The sequence below is a fragment of the Onychostoma macrolepis genome, chromosome 03 (genome assembly GCF_012432095.1).
Source record: "Onychostoma macrolepis isolate SWU-2019 chromosome 03, ASM1243209v1, whole genome shotgun sequence".
NCBI classification, from domain to species: Eukaryota; Metazoa; Chordata; class Actinopteri; order Cypriniformes; family Cyprinidae; genus Onychostoma; species Onychostoma macrolepis.
This window is the reverse complement of record NC_081157.1, coordinates 3459868-3479519: the sequence shown is the minus strand read 5'-3', so window position 1 is coordinate 3479519 and position 19652 is coordinate 3459868. Positions and strand designations below refer to the sequence as shown.

Sequence of the window (19652 nt, the reverse complement as noted above, 5' to 3'; positions counted from 1 at the left end):
TCTCAAGTGAAATAAGTAGAGGCATGGACCTGGAAACAGCAGTCCTTACTCATGACTTAACAAGAGGATTCTCCCCAAGCCTTCAAACTGACGTCATCAGAGCGAGAACGCCATTCCAGAGCGGAAGCAAATTTTTCAGTTTTTGATTAAAGATTAGGACTGCAGACAATTTTTGTCCCAGTGTATTGCACGGTTTAATTGTTCACCACAAGACTAGTAATGTGCATTAAAAAGTTGTTTCATGACAACTAATCATACCATTGGCAAAACTACAACATACTGTATACTGCCATATAGATATTTTAATATTTAAAAAAAAAAAACATTGTACATCCATTTTTTTTCAAGGCAATCATTATTTCAAGCTTTGAAACTGGTTTAATCCAAGTCTTCTAAAAAGACACTTGCTTTATATGATGAACAGCTTTTAATATAGGCCTTCATGTACATACATATAAATATTGATCAATTACCATTACAAAAATTTAAATCTTAAACATTTGCTCATTCTGTGTATTTGTGTCTTTAAAATAGGGTAACTTTGTTGCAAAAGCTTACAACACAAGGACGCTTGATTTCAAATTTGATTTCAAACTGAATTGAATTTACAAAAAAAATGACAAGTACAGTCAGTAATAAAACTATAAAACAAATGACCTCAATTCAGTTGAGGTATTCGAAATATGACAACATTAAATTTTTATAAGCAGTGATTTAAGAGCCATATATTTTAGGCCTATTTATTTAGGCTAGATAAATGGAGCATCAGATGGCTTTGACCTGTAATGTCTGTACAATGTAATGATGCAGTTAGACAGCCTAGGATATTTATATGTACAAATCAGACAAATATCCCATTCCAAAACATTTCTAGCATAAACTTACATTGTAAAGAATTTAAAGGTCCATCTTTGATTGTTGGAAGACTTTCTGGTGCATTTCACGTACAGACAATAAAATTTCCAGTAGCATTTCCATTGGTGAGGTGTGGATCTATTCTGAATGGTTGATAACTTTCGACAAAGTTTAATCTAGGAGCAAAGAGAAATAATTTCTACTTTAAAAGCACGGAGAGATCGCGATAGCACACAGTCTGCGCACAATATCGGAGTGAGAGGACAAGCAGTTCATTTGTATAAATTAGGCCTATTTGAAAGCTCGCATCCAGTTTTCTGCGACTACATGACTGTGTTCTCATGTTACAATAAAGCGCTCGCCACATTTGCGTGGAAATGATTCAAACTATGCGGAATACCTGCAATCCCGCGCGGACATTCAGACCCTGTAACTGACAGGAGACTGATGCGTGTCAAACTCGCTGTCTGAGAGGATGTGTATCGGTGTATATACGGTAGATAGTGTGGAGAATGAGTAATGGAACCGTGTCAGATAGTTAAATATCGATATCAAAATATAGATATTTATGATAACGCTACCATGTAGTTTGTTTTTCCAAACTTTGAGTCCATAAATCACGCTGAGGTCTCTCACTGTCCGATCAGCTGCTCTTCACCTGCTGCAGCGGCTGCTTTTCCCGGGACCCGGTTCAGTTATCAGGGCTTTTATTGGTCCGTTTACGATCGGATATCTTTATTGGCTACTGAAGTTTCGTGAAAGGTTTGAATATCAATTCAAATTGGGGGCGTACTCAGTAACAAACTATGATTTTAAAAGTAATGAAGTAGATTATTTTGCTTAATTTGTACTTAAGTACAAGTAAAAGTACAGCTTTAAAAATATACTCAAAAAAGTACAAGTACCCAAAAAAACTACTCAATTACAGTAACGTGAGTAGTTGTAATTCATTACCTCCACCACTGCTAGTACCTCAACTGAGGACGAAGAAGAGGTATAAAGATGAACCATACCCTGGGTGTATGTGCTAGCCCAACCTCTGCCCAAGGGTGGCCCTCTACGATGCGCAAAGTGTCTGGGCTGAAGATCAACTATGCTATTCTTGTGTGATGTTACATGTTTTTATTTCTGTTGTATACTACATAACTGTGACAACCACAGCTAAGCACTGAACCAACTGCACGCTCATGCTTATAACATTATTTTATCTGAAATGAGGGATTAGGGAGACAGGATCTTTTACTCCTTCTTAGCCAAGTGTGGGGGGAGAGGTTTGGTCCAGCTGGTCCGCCAGAGTGTTGTAAGGATCCACCCGCTAGTCCAAACAACGGAATCCAGCGGCCTGGTTGAAGGTTTAATGCGCATTCTGGCTTTTACTTGCGCTTCTGAATTGATCAGGATTTAGTTTCAATTTTGGTCTAGCTCCATGCTCAATCTGACTCCCATTCCAAGTGATCATTAAATTTAGACTGTACTTCTAATTCTAACCACAAATATTGATTATATATTAATTTAGATATTTGATTATTCTAGACATTCCATACTTTCAATTATCCGTTCACTGGGGACCTAATGTCGCATTGAGTCTCACGCCCCGGGTTTTTGCGTAGATCTCACAGACACAAATTCGCCAGTCCGATGTTAGTCTGAGGATGTAGGTAGACTAATACCTAATTCTCTGCCGCCAACTGCTTGCTTATGACAAAAAGTGTAGTTTATTTAGTTGTTTCCCGTACAACTTGCTAGCACCAGTGATAGACAGAAATCTGAGGTCTCCGATGACGTGCCTACTGCTCCGTTCATTCATGAGCCTTCAGTTTGACCTATCCTGGCCATAGATTTGCGGTAACAAAAGCCTCCTCACAGTCTAATAGTCATAATGATTTCAGGACAGTTCAGAATAAATCAAATATAACAATTTATTATTAGTCAGGTAAAGTTGTATCATGCCAATTACATAATGAAACAATTAGAAGCCAATTTAGAAAGGATAATGCAATTGTGAATCACATTGTAACCGCGTGGCAACCCTGCTCCTGTACATAGAGACTGTGGCTATATGGGAAATAGCCAAGTGACCTACGCAGGAGACAAACAAATTTAACATAGTCACACATGTAACAGTTATCCTAATTTAACACAAGACACATGGTCTAAAATGCATAGCAAAGCACTCAGATTGTCTAGGGAATAAACTTAATTAGCCTATGTGCACATGTAGTAGCACAAACATCTATACAGTGTGCTCTATGGGCACAATGTGTTTAACACAATTACAATTTTGAATCATACCTGACAACAGAGAGACACACAGCAGTGAGAGTTCTGGAGCAGAGCTCCAGAGACCCTCATACACTGCATGGGGTTTTCTGACTACAGAAATTCCTAAGTATTGTTTTGTCACTTCCCTTATATACCCAAATAAGAAAGACAAAAAATCTTCAGATCAGTTGACCTTTTGGTTTGTTAGGTTCTGTGATCCAGGGTCACACCTGGCTGGAGACGGATAAACATTCCCGCAGACCCCTAAAGGGGGACACACCCCTCAGCAGCAGAACACAATTCTACAAAAGTTTTTAGTCTTTCTCACAATATAAGTGACTACTGTGAAATTGAGACCAGTTTACCCATCGCACCGAGACCTTTAAAATGATACCAAACATGAAAGGGTTAAGATCATTAATTCTTAAGATATAGTAAATATTTTATGTAAGAGTAGCAACTTGAGTTCTTGGCATTATAATAATAATTTCACTCCCTACAGTGCTGTTACCTAATCTAGTCATTGGTGATAGAACTGTTTGACTTAATTTAGTCACTAGGCAGTAATAACTGATGAGACTGGATTTTGAAACTGCACTCTGGGTAAAGATAAGTGAGACTTAAGTAAGTCTCAAAGGGGGGAATGTAGAAGAATTTTATTAATCAAAATATGAATTAATCAAGTATAATTATTGTGAATATAGCCATTTATGTATCAAGTTATTCTACTATTATAAATTTGTATCTGCCTGTGTGTGTGTGTAAAGGCCTGCAGAAAAAAGGAATGTGCAGATGTATGGTTTAAGGTAAAACTGCACATCCTGTTTTGACATGATAGGGTCTCTTCCTTTCACGTAACATAAAATGAGGCCTATTGTCTGCTCCAGGAAGCAGATGGAGACACAGCAAAAAGAAGGTAAACAATGACTATGATGTAGTAAATGTATGGAACACGCCTTAAAGGAAAAACTGTATAAAAGAGTGTGCAGACACAGACTCTGGAGATTCCCTGCAGGGTCTCTCGGCTTCATTGTCTCTGATAATAAAGTCTCTCTTCTGGCATCAAAACCCCAAGACTTTGAGAGTGATTTTTCACAGCAACGGTGGAAGCCACCACACCAATAGCAGACATTGAGGTGAATCTAAGAAAAGACAGAGAGAGCGAAAGAGAGAGGAACAGAAAATACAGGCACACACCCACAGAGATGTTAACAGTCAATATGTGAGTTATGCACATTAACAGATAAATAGATAAAAACAACTGTTAATATTGACCACGTTAATTGTTTACTTTGTATAAACGTGAAGCGTCTTACCATCTCTTGCTCTTTCTGTAAGAATTACTCCACTCTTTTTAAAATTGCTGCTCTCCTGGTTTTTTATCTTCTTCATCTGCTACTATTGCTCCTGCTGCTGCTCCCATTGCCAATGCTGTTCCTCCCAATGCTACTGTTCCTCCCACTGCTGCTCCTGTTCCCACTGCTGCTCCTGCTCCTACTGCTGCTGCTGCTGCTCCTGATCCTACTGCTGCTCCTGCTCTCACTGCTGTTGCTGCTCCTCCTGCTGCTGCCACCGCTCCCACTGCTGCTCCTGCTCCTACTGCTGCTCCTGATCCTACTGCTGCTCCTGCTCCCGCTCCCACTGCTGCTGCTCCTCCCACTGCTGCTCCTGCTCCCGCTGCTGCTCCCACTGCTGCTGCTCCTCCCACTGCTTCTCCTGCTCCCGCTGCTGCTCCCACTGCTGTTGCTGCTCCTCCTGCTGCTGCCACCGCTCCCACTGCTGCTCCTGCTCCCACTGCTGCTGCCAATCCTACACCCACTCCTCCTGTTGCTGCAAGGCATACTAATGTTCCTAATGCTATTCCACCTATTTTTGCACCTTTTTTTAACTTAACTTTTGTCTGGGCTTTGGCATACATCTCATTCGTGTAGTGTGCTCCATTGTTTCTCTCCACCATTTGTTCAATTTTCTTTAGCAGCTCTTTAACTTGATCCTGATTTTGTCTGTTTTCATTGTTGAAGGAGTGATATGGGATTTTCTTCGTTAAATCTTGTAGATATTGATTTTTTTTAATAAACTCATCTAATGATTTTCCCCTCAGTACATCAGCATGTGTGAAAAGAATGATAATGTATTGTGAAGCATTTTCTCCAAAGTTCTCCTGAATCCATTTCACTGTATCCTCCTCTTCCCTTGTAAATCTGACATCCAGTCTGATCATCAGCAGAAACACATGGGGACCGGGAACAGACATCTCAAAACATTTCTTTAATTCAGTTTTCAGTTTTTGTTCAGACAATGATGTATCAAACAATCCTGGAGTGTCAATTACTAAAATGTTTCTACCAAACACATTTGCATATCCTTTCTCACAGGTGACTGTAATTGAACTTGTGCCATATTCACTAATAAAACAGTCTTCTCCCAGTATGGTGTTTCCTGTTGCACTTTTTCCTTCTCCAGTTTTACCCAGCAGAACAATCCTCCATTTAGATAACCCTGGTGAGTGAAAAAAAAATCTGATAAAACAAAGCACTTTAAAAGTATAAAGGTCAAATGACAATAAAAAAAACTGACTTCTACATGTTTTAAGGTTAAGCTGTTAATGGGTTTATGTTGACTCAATTGAATGTATATATTCTTAGTTCCCATTTGAGGGAACTTGCCCTGCATCCAATGATTATACTATGGGGAATGCTTAGATTGGTGCTGTCATCCTGTTATTTGTGATGGCATAAAGGACACCCAGAACAACAACGGATTAGCTTCTGCTTTTCAGCAAGCGCTCTGTTTACTTTATGTCCAAAACATTGGTGTGTGTGAAAGAAAAGAAATATAAATTACAATGGTAAGTATAATTAAGAGTTGCAAGTAAATGGGGTGTGAATCGTCACTGGTTTCATTATTCGATTCAATTACGATTATCATGTCAACGATACAATTCGTTATCACGATGCGTCACATCCTCAATTTTCAATATTATGGCACATGGCTACATTTTCATATTAATTTCATATCAAATTTATTTTGAGCATTTTTATTAAATTATATAAGCAGGCTACTTTTTAAAATAATTACAAATTAATAATAAATCAAAACAATTGTTAAGAATTTAACCAACCAAATAAAACTTCAAAACATATAAGCAAATATAAAGTAATAAAGGGGGGAAAAGACAATTGCAAGTGATAAACAAAAAGTATTTTCAGTATCTGAGAGTGCTTTAAGTATCTGAAAGTTTACAGACAATCATAGTTATGGGTTTTTCATTTTTCCTCAGCATTATTTTTGTTTGATTATTACTGATGACATCATAGACAGTGGCAGCTTTAACAGGCTGCATTCACACTAATGCAGAGATCTGATGTTTTGTCCTGTTCTGAAAACATAACTGACTGTTTACATCAATTTCAAGATGCAAGTGCATTTAACCGCAGCCGCGAGCTTCAGGACAAACACAAAGTGTACGTGAAAGTCTGTGTTTCGCACATCTACTATGTACTGCATTCCAAACGGCATAAATGAAATCATATCTAAAGTAAAACACTTAAATAACAGCAGGTGAAAACACACACAGTCAAGCAATGTGCACATGTCTCACAGTGCATATCCTGTGTAATGAAGCCCGCTGCGCACAAGCGTGTCACCGAGCTAGGTTTTTCCAAAATGTGCCCAGATCTTGGATTTAAAAATAGTGGGTGCATTTTTTCATACTCGCTTTGGTGTTTCGCCTCCCTCCACCATTTTAGGCTAGCATGACAAGCACGTATGCGAATGACGTCAGTAGGCTATAATCAATTATGGTCTATTACTGAATTGATGCAGAATCATCCACATCCGCATCACCATGCATCGTAGACCCAATTAATTTCAACAGCCCTACAAGTAAAGCTTGCGGAGGAGTGCGAGACTGCTTCTGCCTTTTCACAGCTCTCATTTGCGAGCTCCAGTGCTTGTGTTGCATGCCTGCACGCAATAGCTATTCTGCAGACAACCTGCTTATGGACCTGGATAAAGGTGAGGAGATTGGGTCCGATGCCATCAAAGAACTCGTTGGGTCACCAAGGAGGTGGCCGAAGCCATTGACCACTCCTTTGGCTCAACCTTTCAGGTATCAATAAGAGAGATAATACTTTCCTCCTTGATGCTCCTCTGTCTCCTCCAGGGCTCTGAGTTGTTGAGAGGTTCTTGGAGGCTAAAAGGCTCCTCGTATCACAGAGGTTCTCCTTGTTGGTACCAAATCTAATTTTCTAAAATCCAATAGTTTTTTACTTTCTGTTGATAACTCTATAATCTTCTCATCCACTCAGGTTAAAAGTCTGGGCATCGTCCTCAATAGTACTTTATCCTTTGAAAAGCATGTGAACAATGTTACTCGGTCTGCGTACTTCCATCTACGGAACATTAGCCATCTTCGGCCATTCCTCACACCAAATTCCACAGCTATTCTTGTACATGCACAAGTTACCTCGCGCATTGATTACTGTAACTCTTCTATTTGGGCTACCTCACAAACTCCTTCATAAACTTCAGTTGGTCCAGAATTCAGCTGCCCGTATAATTACTAGAACCTCCTCCTTCGAGCATATCACTCCAGTTCTTTATCATCTATACTGGCTTCCTGTTATATATAGAGTAGAGTACAAGATTTTGCTTCTCAGTTTTAAATCTCTCCATAATTTCGTGCCCCCATATCTCTCTGATTTGCTTCATATTTACATCCCGAAGCGTACTCTCAGATCTTCTTCATCTGCTTTCCTTGTTTTACCTTCTGTTCGTTTAGCCACTATGGGGTCTAGGGCATTTAGTTGTGCTGCTCCTAATCTCTGGAATTCTCTTCCACAATCTATAAGAGAAAGTGACTGTCTGACTACTTTTAAATCATGTCTCAAAACTTACTTGTTTAGATTAGCTATCTCTGATCAATTTTAAATAATCTTATGTCAATAGTTGTTGTTTGTTGTATTGTTGTCTTGATTTTATATTTACCTCTTAACTGTACGGTGTCCTTGAGTGCTCTGAAAGGCGCCTTCAAATAAAATGTATTATTATTATTATTATTATTCATATCGACAACAACAAAACGAGTTTGGGGGGTCCAAGCAACACTCTCACCCAAAGCTTTAGCAGGAGAAGACAGATCTGAGGACTGTCATTCTCACTAAAGAAGGCTTGCTTCAGGAAAGAAGTTCTGATGCCAGGCACAGGCCTCTGAGAGTGACCCCTCTGTAGGATATCAGAGTGAATCAGGCAATTTAAGATTCAATCAGAACAGTGTTGAAACAACACAAAGAACCAAATTCCAAAAAGAGGCCCAAGATAACATGGATGACTGTAAATCTAAACGGCATCCTGGCGCCACAAGGCTGAAGAAAGTGGAGCTAACTAGCAGTTTTAAACAGCTTGCAGCATTAAAACAAAGAACACATATTGATCATTCCAGCTCAGGAAGTAGATTGTCAATTTGGGGCAAGCAACCCAAGATTAATGATCGAAGAGACAACACATCATGACTATCACAAGTAAAACCATGAGGAAAATCATGAGATAAGACTTCCTTGAGTCGGTTTTCCCCCACTCAAGACAGAAACCAGAATAAGACTCCTTCTAGACCTTTTGATCCTTTGTTCCTCAAAGAACACGTCCTCACATTCTCAGAACGGCACAGAGACTGCCTTTACATATATAAATGCATCATTCAAAATTATGCTAAAAAGACTTATAAATGAATATTAGTCCATTGCATAACTCCATATCATGTGTGTAACCCACACATTTGACTATAATGTTCTAATCGCTCATTGTGTATTTTGAATAACTATTAAATAGTTTATAATTTTATATCTGGTATGTAGTTTGGTATGTACAGTGCATCCGGAAAGTATTCCAAGCGCTTCACTTTTTCCACATTTTGTTATGTTACAGCCTTATTCCAAAATTGATTAAATTGATTATTTTCCTCCAAATTCTATAAACAATATCCGATAATGACAACGTGAAAGAAGTTTGTTTGAAATCTTTGCAAAAATCACATGTACATAAGTATTCACAGCCTTGGCCATGACACTTAAAATTGAGCTCAGGTGCATCCTGTTTCCACTGATTCCACTACAACACACACATCTTATACTTATTCAGAGAAATAAGTATTCTCAATGACAGCGATGTGTAGTGCAACATCTTACACAAACTCAGCTGTTGATGGACAAATGAATGCACGCATGACAGTTCAATCTTCTTCCATCATGTTTAGACTTAATGTGTTCGTAACGTTGCCAAAGGTATTCTGGTTGTGGTTTGGTAAGTGCATGATGCATTGGTAAAACTTTAGCGGCACTTTTCTAAATGTGTGTTTGGACTATGTAAACACTGTGTCCCCCCACTCTGATGAAAATAGCCAATCACAGCCTGGAAATGGAGAGGCGCCAGATTGCAATCTCCTCCTCATCGGAAAGAGATAAAGGTACCTTCCCAAAAGATACTCTTCGTTCTGAGTCCGAGTCCTGTTACCGGAGCGACACTAACAGAAACTTCGGTAAGTTCTGAGTCTCCGACACGTCCAGGGGACACTAACAGATCAACATGTTCTGAACACAGATACCAAGTCCTGAGTCTCCAGCTTTGAGGCAGCAACAGATACGACCACGTTCTGAGCCTCCAGCCTGCGAGGAAAGAGATAATCTACGTTCAGACTTCAGAGTCTTCGTCCAGCGAGACAACAACAGATGTAGCACGTCCTGAGTCTCCATCCTAGAGAGACAAAGCGGATCGACCAAATTCCCAGAGAGGCAGAAGACACACAGACATTTGCAACAAGGTTAAGCTCCGGCGAGCAAACCTTCACTTCAAGGTACCTTTGCTTGCGTGTTCCAGGCTAAGGACCTTGTGCACCTACTTCAGGGTCACATCTGCGGGTTCCAGATTTTAGGACCCTTTGCTCCAGGAGATCAGCATCCTCTAGCGCTTCGTGTTCAAGGCTGTTGAAAGTCACCGCCTAACTGCTCACTCAACCACAGAGAACATAACTATCACCTATCCAAACCTCTTTTAGAGGCCTTGGCATTGTTGTGTATTATCAGAACCTTATGAAGAACCTTATTATGCATCAGAGTAGCAGCAGTTTATCTTTCCAGATAACGTAGCTCTGACATAGCAACATCCAACATAATCACTTGCATTTTATGCATCTTATGCACTTTATTCCTTTTCATTCATGCAATTATAACATGGAATATTAATTTAGTAGTTGTTGATTACTCCTGTCTATCTTTTGTTAATAAAATTTATTTTATTACACTTGTGTCTTCCTTGTGTTGATAATGTAGTAAAGGTTCTACAAGTTAGATATCCCACCAATCTTTCTTATGTGATGTACTCCTAACCACACCTTAAGTGACACGTGAAACTGCTATCGGAAACTTCTTGTTTACCACTTACGAAGTTGTGATTACGAGCATGTTGCATTCTTTTCTGTTAAAAATAACAGCGAACAGTGGTTTGTGAATGTTGATGCTTAGCCTAAATAATTTGATCGGAGCATTCATGTGAGCGCTGCTGCAGTCTTACCCAAATGCTCTCATTGGTTGAGACGCGTGATGATGCTCATCCCAAGCCAGTACTGATCATCATCCCACCCCTCCATCCATGGTTTGTCTGTGTGTATTCAGAGCCAGTGAGCAACTGACTTTCATAAAAATAAAAAACTGTGTTTGTTACGGGGCAAACAAGACGTGAGACGTGCAGATCCATGTGTTGCGGTCCTACTTGCCCCGCTCCGAGCGGGATTCTAACCACAGTCTCCGGCGTGGGAGACAGGTGCTCTAACAAGGAGGCTAAAGGCCACGGCCTCTAGCATCAGTTGCTAGAGCGCCACTTGAGATCGGGGAGTGAGGTTTTACCTGCATAGCACTCACCCGCTGGCCTCTGCTACACATGTGCAAGCTTTTATTTAAAGTCAGAGACGAGGTCATAACAGGCATGGTTCAAACAGCGGCAAACAGGTATAACACGTGGGTCTACGATCGGCGAACAGTATCCAACAGGGCAAGGCGAAGAGAGATAATCCAGGTACACAACAATAATCCAGGCAGGGGAAAACATATTCCGAAACAGGCAAGGCAAGGCAAGGCAAGGCAAGAAAAACTACAAAAGGCTCTGTAAGGTAGCTAAAGCTAGGGCAGCGATAAGTGCATACAATACTCGGCAGTGAAAGAGAGGAAGTGCGTAGTTTATGTAGGGTGTGTGATCAGTGCAATCAGCTGTGTGTCGTCAGTGCAAGGGATGATGGGAATTGTAGTGTGAGGTGACGTGCAACAATAGTGTAGTGCAAGAATCCATGTGGTGAGTGAATGACTTCTGGTGGAGGGTTAACAGAAGTTCACAGACCAGATCCGTGACAGTGTTAATGCGCGATAAAATAATTGTTCAATTAATAAATCAATTAATGCGTTAACGCGATAACTTGCCCAGCCCTAATAATTTTATACTGTATGTATTTATATTACGTTTTTTATTTTATATATTTATTATTATGTATTTTATGCGCGCGCGTCTCTTGAGATCAGGGGAGTGAGGTTTACCCGCACAGCACCTACTAGCTGGCCTCCGTTTTATATATATACTTACACTTAAGCATACATTTACTTAAGCATACTTAGTCATATTATGAAATTAATATAAAAGAATGCCACAGAGACAATGCTTTCTTATGAGAAAGCTTCTGGCCATGACCATTGAATGAGAGTAGGCACTTGTGGTCAGCTAGAAAGAAGATATATTGAATGCACCTTTAAAGTGCATGAAGAAGAGCAATGCTAATGCTAGCTAGACATCTACTGAAGGTACCAGAGTCCTGCACAGGTCCTGTTTAATAAGCCCGCACCCGCAGTAGTTAACCGAATACCCGACCCGTTATCCGACAGCAACACTAATTTAATTCGAACCCGACCGACCCGTTTGACATAAAAACCGCAACCCGAACCGCACCGCATTAAATCTACATAAGGCAGACAAAACACCTTTATTTTATTTTTAATGTAACAAGCAATTAACAAGTCATTCTGAGTTAATGCGTTAATAGTTTAATAATAAATTTTTATTTATTATTAAACCCCCCGCGTGCAGGACTCTGGAAGGTACCTTTAGATAAAATATTTTCCATTTTACAGTTTGTGCAATCAGCCGTGACATGTTTTACACTTGAGTGCTGCAAAAGACCTCAACTCACTAGAGTGTTTTTTATTTGTCCAGCCAAATTAATTATAGGTAGGACACTGGAAATTTAGCAATTAGATATTTTTGTAATGAAAATTATCTACATTAAAAAATTGTGAGCTCAAACTTGATTTTTACCCCTATTTTGAAGTTACTGTACTCTGCCTTTGCATTGTCTGCAAAAAGTGAAAAGTCACACAAAGGCAAAAGGCAGTAACTTCCACATTATCAATATTTGGTTGCTGATCACCATTTACAAAATCGTTATAGTAACATCTGTATAAAATCTAGTGATCATGTCTCATAGGCTATTGCATAGTAATGTGACTGGATTAGCCTAATTGTTTTTTGATTGTACCAAACAGACTAAAAGTTAAACGTGAGTGGATACCGTTTTGCAACCAATTTATTTGCTATGCTCAGTAACGTAAAAGAATTCTAGACATAGCATAATTGCTTTTATATTGACTTGAATGAAAATAAACAGTGGTTGGTAGCTTCTCTCAGCAACAGACAAGACAGCTACAGTTGTTCTTTTAATACAAGTATTATAAAATGTATTGTAGAATATTAATGTTTATTCAAGCCCAAAAGTGTAAGTTAAAAAAATGTATATATGACATATTGTGTAAAGTCATGTGTGATCCTATGAAAGAATAATCTAGATCAAAGCAACAGAACAACTCACCTTTCTCGCTCATTTTGCTCATTCTGCTTGGCTGTAAATTGTCACTTTCAAACTAATTCTTCAGAAGCTATTAAATAATTCTCAGCAAGCTGTGAATCATTTAATCAAACAATAATTATTTTAAGCAGAGGGTTTCCTTGTTCGCAGAGAACACAGACAGCAGCTCTAAAGTGCTCCGAAGCTCTAAAGTGCAACCCCTTCCTGCCGTATACTGTATATATGCCTGTTATTAAACAGTCTGTTGCAAGTTATACACCAATCAAAACACTGTACACCACTTGTTCTCAACCTTTTTTGGATGAAGGGCCCCTGCTTTATTCCCTGGCCTAGGTGACCACGCCACCATGAGGACATGGAGAGCATCAGGAATTTAAAAAACAATTAATTGGACATCTACCCTTAGCAGAATTTTCATTCATGATAAATGAATTTAATGCAATCTATTCGGCATATGTTTCATGCAATATGTAAGTTTAATATGTAAGAGTTGATGTATTATATTCTTACTACTTTAACTAACATTTTTTAAACATTGTCTCATTAATTGTTTAATGTCTGTCAATTTGAAGTGATTATTTACACTGTTGTTTTAATTGATAATATATTTATTAATTTAAAAAAGTGGTTCATTGTACCATTATATTTCAATAGCAACAAAATTCTTACAATTATTCTTTAAGAATAGCCCGTGCCATTTTAATGTGTTTTATAATAAAACTCTTTTATTAGGCTACTGATGTAAATAACTGGATGCTTCATGTAATATGAGTTAGTCAGATAATCATAATTGTTAAAAGGGTAAGACTTTATAAAGTCTCATTAATTAGTGTTGGTTATTGCTTACCTAATATTAACTAACAATGATAAATACATTTATTACAATATTTATGAATTTTTGATAACGTTGGTTAATAAAAACAACTCTTCACTGATAGATCATTTCATCTTATATCCATGAAATATTACCAGATAAACTTTAGTTTTTACAAATGTATTAGTAAATGTTGAAATTAACATTAACCATGATTAATAAATGTTTAAGAAGTATTTTTATGTTTTATATTATTATGTTAACTAATGTAGTTAACAAATAGAACCTTATTGTAAAGTTCACATTAAAAGTACTCTATTCTTTTTAGGTGTAGAACTATATTTGCTTTCTTATATGCATACAAATCATGTGATATTAAAAATGAAACTAAAATGCACCAGAGAATTAAGCAAACAGAAATTAAATACTATTTACAATGAACACATCCTGCATTATGATGACAGATGATTGTTTGATTATACAATTATTGTACTATGTAAAGCTGATAAGCACGACTGTTTTTACTCCACCTCCTTTTCAAATAAGTAGTCAGGTTATTGGTATGGTGTCTGATCTGAAAAATCTCAAAGAAAAGGAATGTAAATTAGAGTTGAATGCGACAACACTTTCTGATTATTGGAGGAAGGGATCCCTAGAGGACTACGTATTAAAAAGTTTCCACCATATGGAGGACAAGATCAAACTGATTTTAAAAATAAGCAGGATGCTATTTTGATCAAATGTTCTTTTGACCTCATTTTGCTTTTAATTGAGGAATCAAAAAAAATGTTCAAGATGTTCAAGTGCAGACTGATGAAGTGACACAGTCAATTAAGTCATGTAGTGAGGAGGCCAAAATCAAAGAATTGGAAGGAAAGGAAATGGGAACATCCAAGGAGAACTGAAAAAAAGTTAAATTAAAGAAATTCAAAAGGGATAAGAAATAAGAAAGACTACAAAGAGGGCAAGATCTATCTATAGAAGCTGCAGAATCGTCAAATTGTTAACTCTCAAAAGAACCCTAGGAAAGTTTCCTTCAGTATCACTAGTAGTGAAGATGAGGAGCACCCTAACAGCAAGGAGGCCTCGTCCAGTATGTTTTTAGCCCTCAGAAAAGAAATTTGCAGAGAGTGGAGCAGAAGGGAGAGAAGAAAAGCAAGAAACCCACCAGAAGAGGGAGAAAAAAAGTCTAGACCGTCCATACACAAGAAGCAGGAACGGACTGAAACTGTGATTAACATTTCAAGTGAACATCTTACAGTAAATGAGATAAATGTCTTGTCAAAAGGGTTGTCATTTACCCCTAAGTCTACATCAAGTGAGTTTGATACAGAAATAGACCTGTTTCGATTCTAAAGAAATCTACATTTAAAAGTGTGGTATAAATTGAATCCTAGTCTAAGTTTTAATACAAGTGTGGATAAGAACGTCACCACAGCAACAGGTACTTATTTTAAACCTAAATCTGTTTTTTGTCCATTGGTTCAGAATGCTACCTTAAATGCTTATGTTAAGAAGGTTAATTTTGATGTTGAGCCGTTATTGACTTAAAAGAATAGAACAAGTTACCAATCCAGTTTGTCTAAAAAAGAAAAGGAGGCTCTAACAAACATGATAAAAAATGAGAGAATAGTCATAAAAAAGAGCTGACAAAGTAGGTGCAATTGTAATTTGGGGGAAAAGTAAATATATAGAAGAGGCTAATAGACAATTGGAGAATAGAGAATATTATCAAAGGCTTAAATTTGACCTGCTGCCGCTGGCGGCCGGGTGGAGGCAGCAGCTGCACGCCGGGGCAGGATGTGCCTGATGGCCTCAAGTCTGCTTCTGGGCAGCGGAGAACTGCTGGGCAAAGTTCTCCATGGCGTCGCCGAACAGGCCGGTCTGGGACACAGGGGCGTTCAAGAACCGGGTCTTGTCCGCCTCGCGCATGTCAACCAGACACAGCCAGAGATGGCGCTCCTTGACCACCATAATGGACATCCACGGCTGGATTTCAAAAAATTATTATTATTATTTTTTTTTTATATATTTGAAGTAGTATATTTGAGTATGAAAATATGCTGTACATTTTGAGTGTGAAAATTGCTTTGGTCACATGACTATGATCAGATGACTTAATGAATGACACTGCTTTCACCTGTGCTAAGTTTGTTGTTTGCTCTCCCTGAGGAAGGCATGTGCCGAAACGCATTGGAGAGTTTTTAGATTTCTTGGATGTAGCCTTCTGATAATAAAGGCTTTTGAACTTACAAGAGTGCCATGGTCATTCTGAAGCTTTCTTTGAAGGTTATTGGTTTTAATCAAAATATTTAATTAATATATACATTAGTAATTAATGATTAACTTAATTAATATAGTAAGGGCATATTAGCCGTTGTTTATAATTTATTAAAAGTATGAAGGATCCACATTCATGCAATAAATAAGCTAATTAATGTGTAAATGCCTTTTAGGCATTCTTTACAACTTAGCCAACCATATATTATTATTGTTTAGTAATGTACTTAGTTATATTTCAGGTATTCGCCATCTATTAATAAGAAGCTAGTAATTATGTTTAATTAGTGCTGGTTTTACATATATAAATTGCTAAAATAGTGTTATAAAAAACTAATAACAGTCATAATAAACATATTTACAGCACGCGGGACACAAAAGGTGTTTTCTTAGTATAGTCCTATGCTGTGACTGACAACAGAACCAGAAAATACTCCAAAACGCAATACAAATTCACAAAAGACATCAATTTAATTTGTTCACTGTAATCCACATCTTTAGAATCCATATGATTGTGATGAACAGATCCAAATTCAAGCCTTTATTTGGTGATCTTCATCTTCATTCTCAATCTCAGCAGTGATGTAAACATCAAATCCCGTGGTTGTTATGAATTGAAAAATGGCAAAACTCTTGACACGACAGGTTTTACAGCAGTGACATCAAACTCTCATTGGCTCTTGCCTGCTTCGTCAAAAGATTGCGACATGCTGTGTTTTGGGGGTTACTGTTGGTTTGCACGCCTTACCGAATTTAAGGGGTGAAGCGAAGCAGGATTTTCTTTGATTAGTAACTTAAATTCTTCTCTGTACCTCAAATAAAACTATCATATACTGCCAGAGAGGACTGTGACCGCAACACATCATCATTTCGACTGCTTTTGGTACCGCTTTTGATATTTTTGCAATAAATTAATTATTGTGATAAAAACACTTCTTTGTTTGTTTGTTATGTTTTTAAGTCTACATTTTTAAAAATGGTTATGGTTAGGTTTAGAGGTTTGAGTGTGATTAGTGGCTCGAAATATCTTCCTAATGCTATATTGTTACTAAAATTGTCATTTTCTTTTATATTCTCGATATAATGTTTATGTTTGTGTTTAGGGATATAAGATTTATCTATAAAGTGGTAAAAGGGAAAGTATACCGATATTTTATTATATGAAAGATTTGCAAATATTTTACATTTCTTAGTGGTAAAAACGTTAAGAAATGTTTAAATTTGTTATGTTTAAATTACATTTAAATGCTGCCAATATGTCCAAATTGTACATTTCAGCATCTATCCAAATGAACAAAAAAGTATTGTGTCTGTAAAAGTTACCTATTAATTCCTGCATAACAATGAGACCACTCAATAAATTCCATAATTAATGTGGACATAACTTTCACTTTAGAACAGGGGGTCAAATTGTCTTTTCAAGTATTGTATTAATAGCAGTTTAGTCATAAATATTGGCTTATTCTAGTCAATAAACTTGAATATTATTCAATAAGTGGCATCATTAATGTGGATATAACTTCCACTTTAGAACAGTGGGTCAAATTGTCTTTATTAGTAATGTATTAGTGGCAGTTTAGCCATAATTGTCTTGTCGGATTGAGCAAAGATGAATACACACTTGTGTGTTAAAACAAATTAATTTGCAAGAACAGCAGCCTGAGGCAAAGACATGACATTTTGTTTGTTTAACCCTCAGGATGTGTTCAGGTCATTTTGACCCGGAGAGAATTTTCTTTCTCCCGAAAATGTTACTTAATGTTATTGCATTGGACTAAGATTTACTGACTTTGTTCACACAGGGTATAACTTCTTCCACTGCAAAAATGGTTAATTTTTATAAAACATTTTTTAATTTTATTCAACCTCGTAACACTTGTGGTGTTCCAGCCTACAAAAAATAGCCTATAAATCTTGTTATGCTATATTATCACCTAATATTGGCATCAATCTTTTTGTCAGCTTGTTTTCTTTCAGTTAGGACTGGTTTTGTATTTGATGTTTGTTTTGTACATGATGGCATGCAAATAAAAGTGAAGGATTTGCGAACTGAGCAAAAAGCTGTGGCACACAGAGAAGACACAGATTTTTAAACCAGGTGCTGTAAGATGATTGGATTGCGTGAACTGGGGCGAAGAATAACAGGCTGGTGGACCAATAGAATCTGAAACACAAACTACCACGCACAAATATTACATTATGCGTTACGTATGTAGCAGCGTACATAACAGTGTGTGTGTGTGTGTGTGTGTGTGGATTTGCTGCTTGTATTTGTGGACTGATGTGTGCATTTTGTACACATATTTCTGGATTCCGGTGATGCAATTTTTGATTTGTTGTGTGCATGTGTAACGAGTTATAGTGAATACAGTTTGAATGTAACACATTGTTTTTTCACTAAAATCCTTTTTATTGTATTAAGCATTTTCAAATGTCCCGGCATTTGGAGATGCCGCCGGAAGTGCCGCTGCTTCCTTTTACACTGAAATGCCTTCCGTTTGCACTGAAAAGTTCATGCACATCCACATATGAAATCACTTGCATATACGTATATACACAAAGCATGCGTCTTTCTTATCGGAATTGTATACGTTTGTGAATTTTATTTTGCATGTTTGCGCGAGTGTTTTATGGGTGTGTATGCGTGCATCGAGTTTATATGTATGTGCGAGTGTTTATAGGTGTATATGCATGGATCAAGTTTATATGTATATGCGAGTATGTATAGGTGTCTGCATGCAGCGAATTTATATGTATGTGCGTGTGTTGTTGTGGGTGTATATGCATGGATCGAGTTTATATGTATAAGCGAGTGTCTATAGGTGTATGCATGCATCAAGTTAATATGTATACGCAAGTTATTCACAAGTGTATATGCATTCATTACTAACATAATATGTATTGGTATGGATTTCATATTAGTGTGCATGTGTATTTCATACAGTACCGTTTCTAGGCATAGGTGAGCTAGGCGGTCGCCTAGGGTGCCACCAGCTGAAGGGGCGCTAATGAGCGCACGTACTGGCACTACATTTTAGCAGGGTTGTGATAAAGAGTGGCACGGTCACCCTGAAATATGACTGCCGGCCCCACTGGATCCCCAACATCGCTGGGCTAGAGTACTGTCAGTCTGACGATGCCTGTATGCCATTGGATCAGAGCGCTGTCAATTGCTACCTGATTGTTGCATGTTTGCATTTGGAGAGCTCATCAACGCCATTAGATCAATGGGCTCTGTCAGTGCTTTGGCAAGGTAAAGCTTTTTTTTTTTTTTTGCCATGCAATAAAGCTAAGTTCAAAGGCCAATTTTAAATATTGGTACAGTAAATAAAGTGCACAAAATCAGTATTTTGTTTAGGCAGTATTTGTGGCAGTTGATAAATCATGTTGCGAGATTTGTCCAAAAGGTGTGCGTTTTTGCGGCAATACATTGTTAACAGTTAATTAAAAAATATTGGTATAGTAAAATTAACTAATTCACGAGAGCAATACATCATTTATTAAACCGTTTGTCAAGTTTAATACATCCTTATGGAGGTGTCG

The 19652-nt window shown here is 37.7% G+C and overlaps 2 protein-coding genes across 2 annotated transcripts in view; one reads left to right on the top strand and one right to left on the bottom strand.

The window, feature by feature from the left end:
• Positions 1-4484: 4484 nt before the first annotated feature.
• On the top strand, positions 4485-5197 carry LOC131537859 (nematocyst expressed protein 3-like; the record flags this gene model as incomplete). Its single annotated transcript, XM_058771543.1, has 1 exon — positions 4485-5197. A coding segment is annotated over one exon (564 nt), but the record flags the coding sequence as incomplete, so codon positions are not given.
• Positions 5198-5448: 251 nt separating this feature from the next.
• Positions 5449-19652, bottom strand: part of LOC131537856 (uncharacterized) — a 42631-nt gene continuing 28427 nt past the window's right edge. The window contains exon 8 of the mRNA XM_058771539.1: positions 5449-5547. Coding sequence (XP_058627522.1) covers positions 5449-5547 — 99 coding nt within the window. The remainder of the gene's footprint in view (positions 5548-19652) is intronic.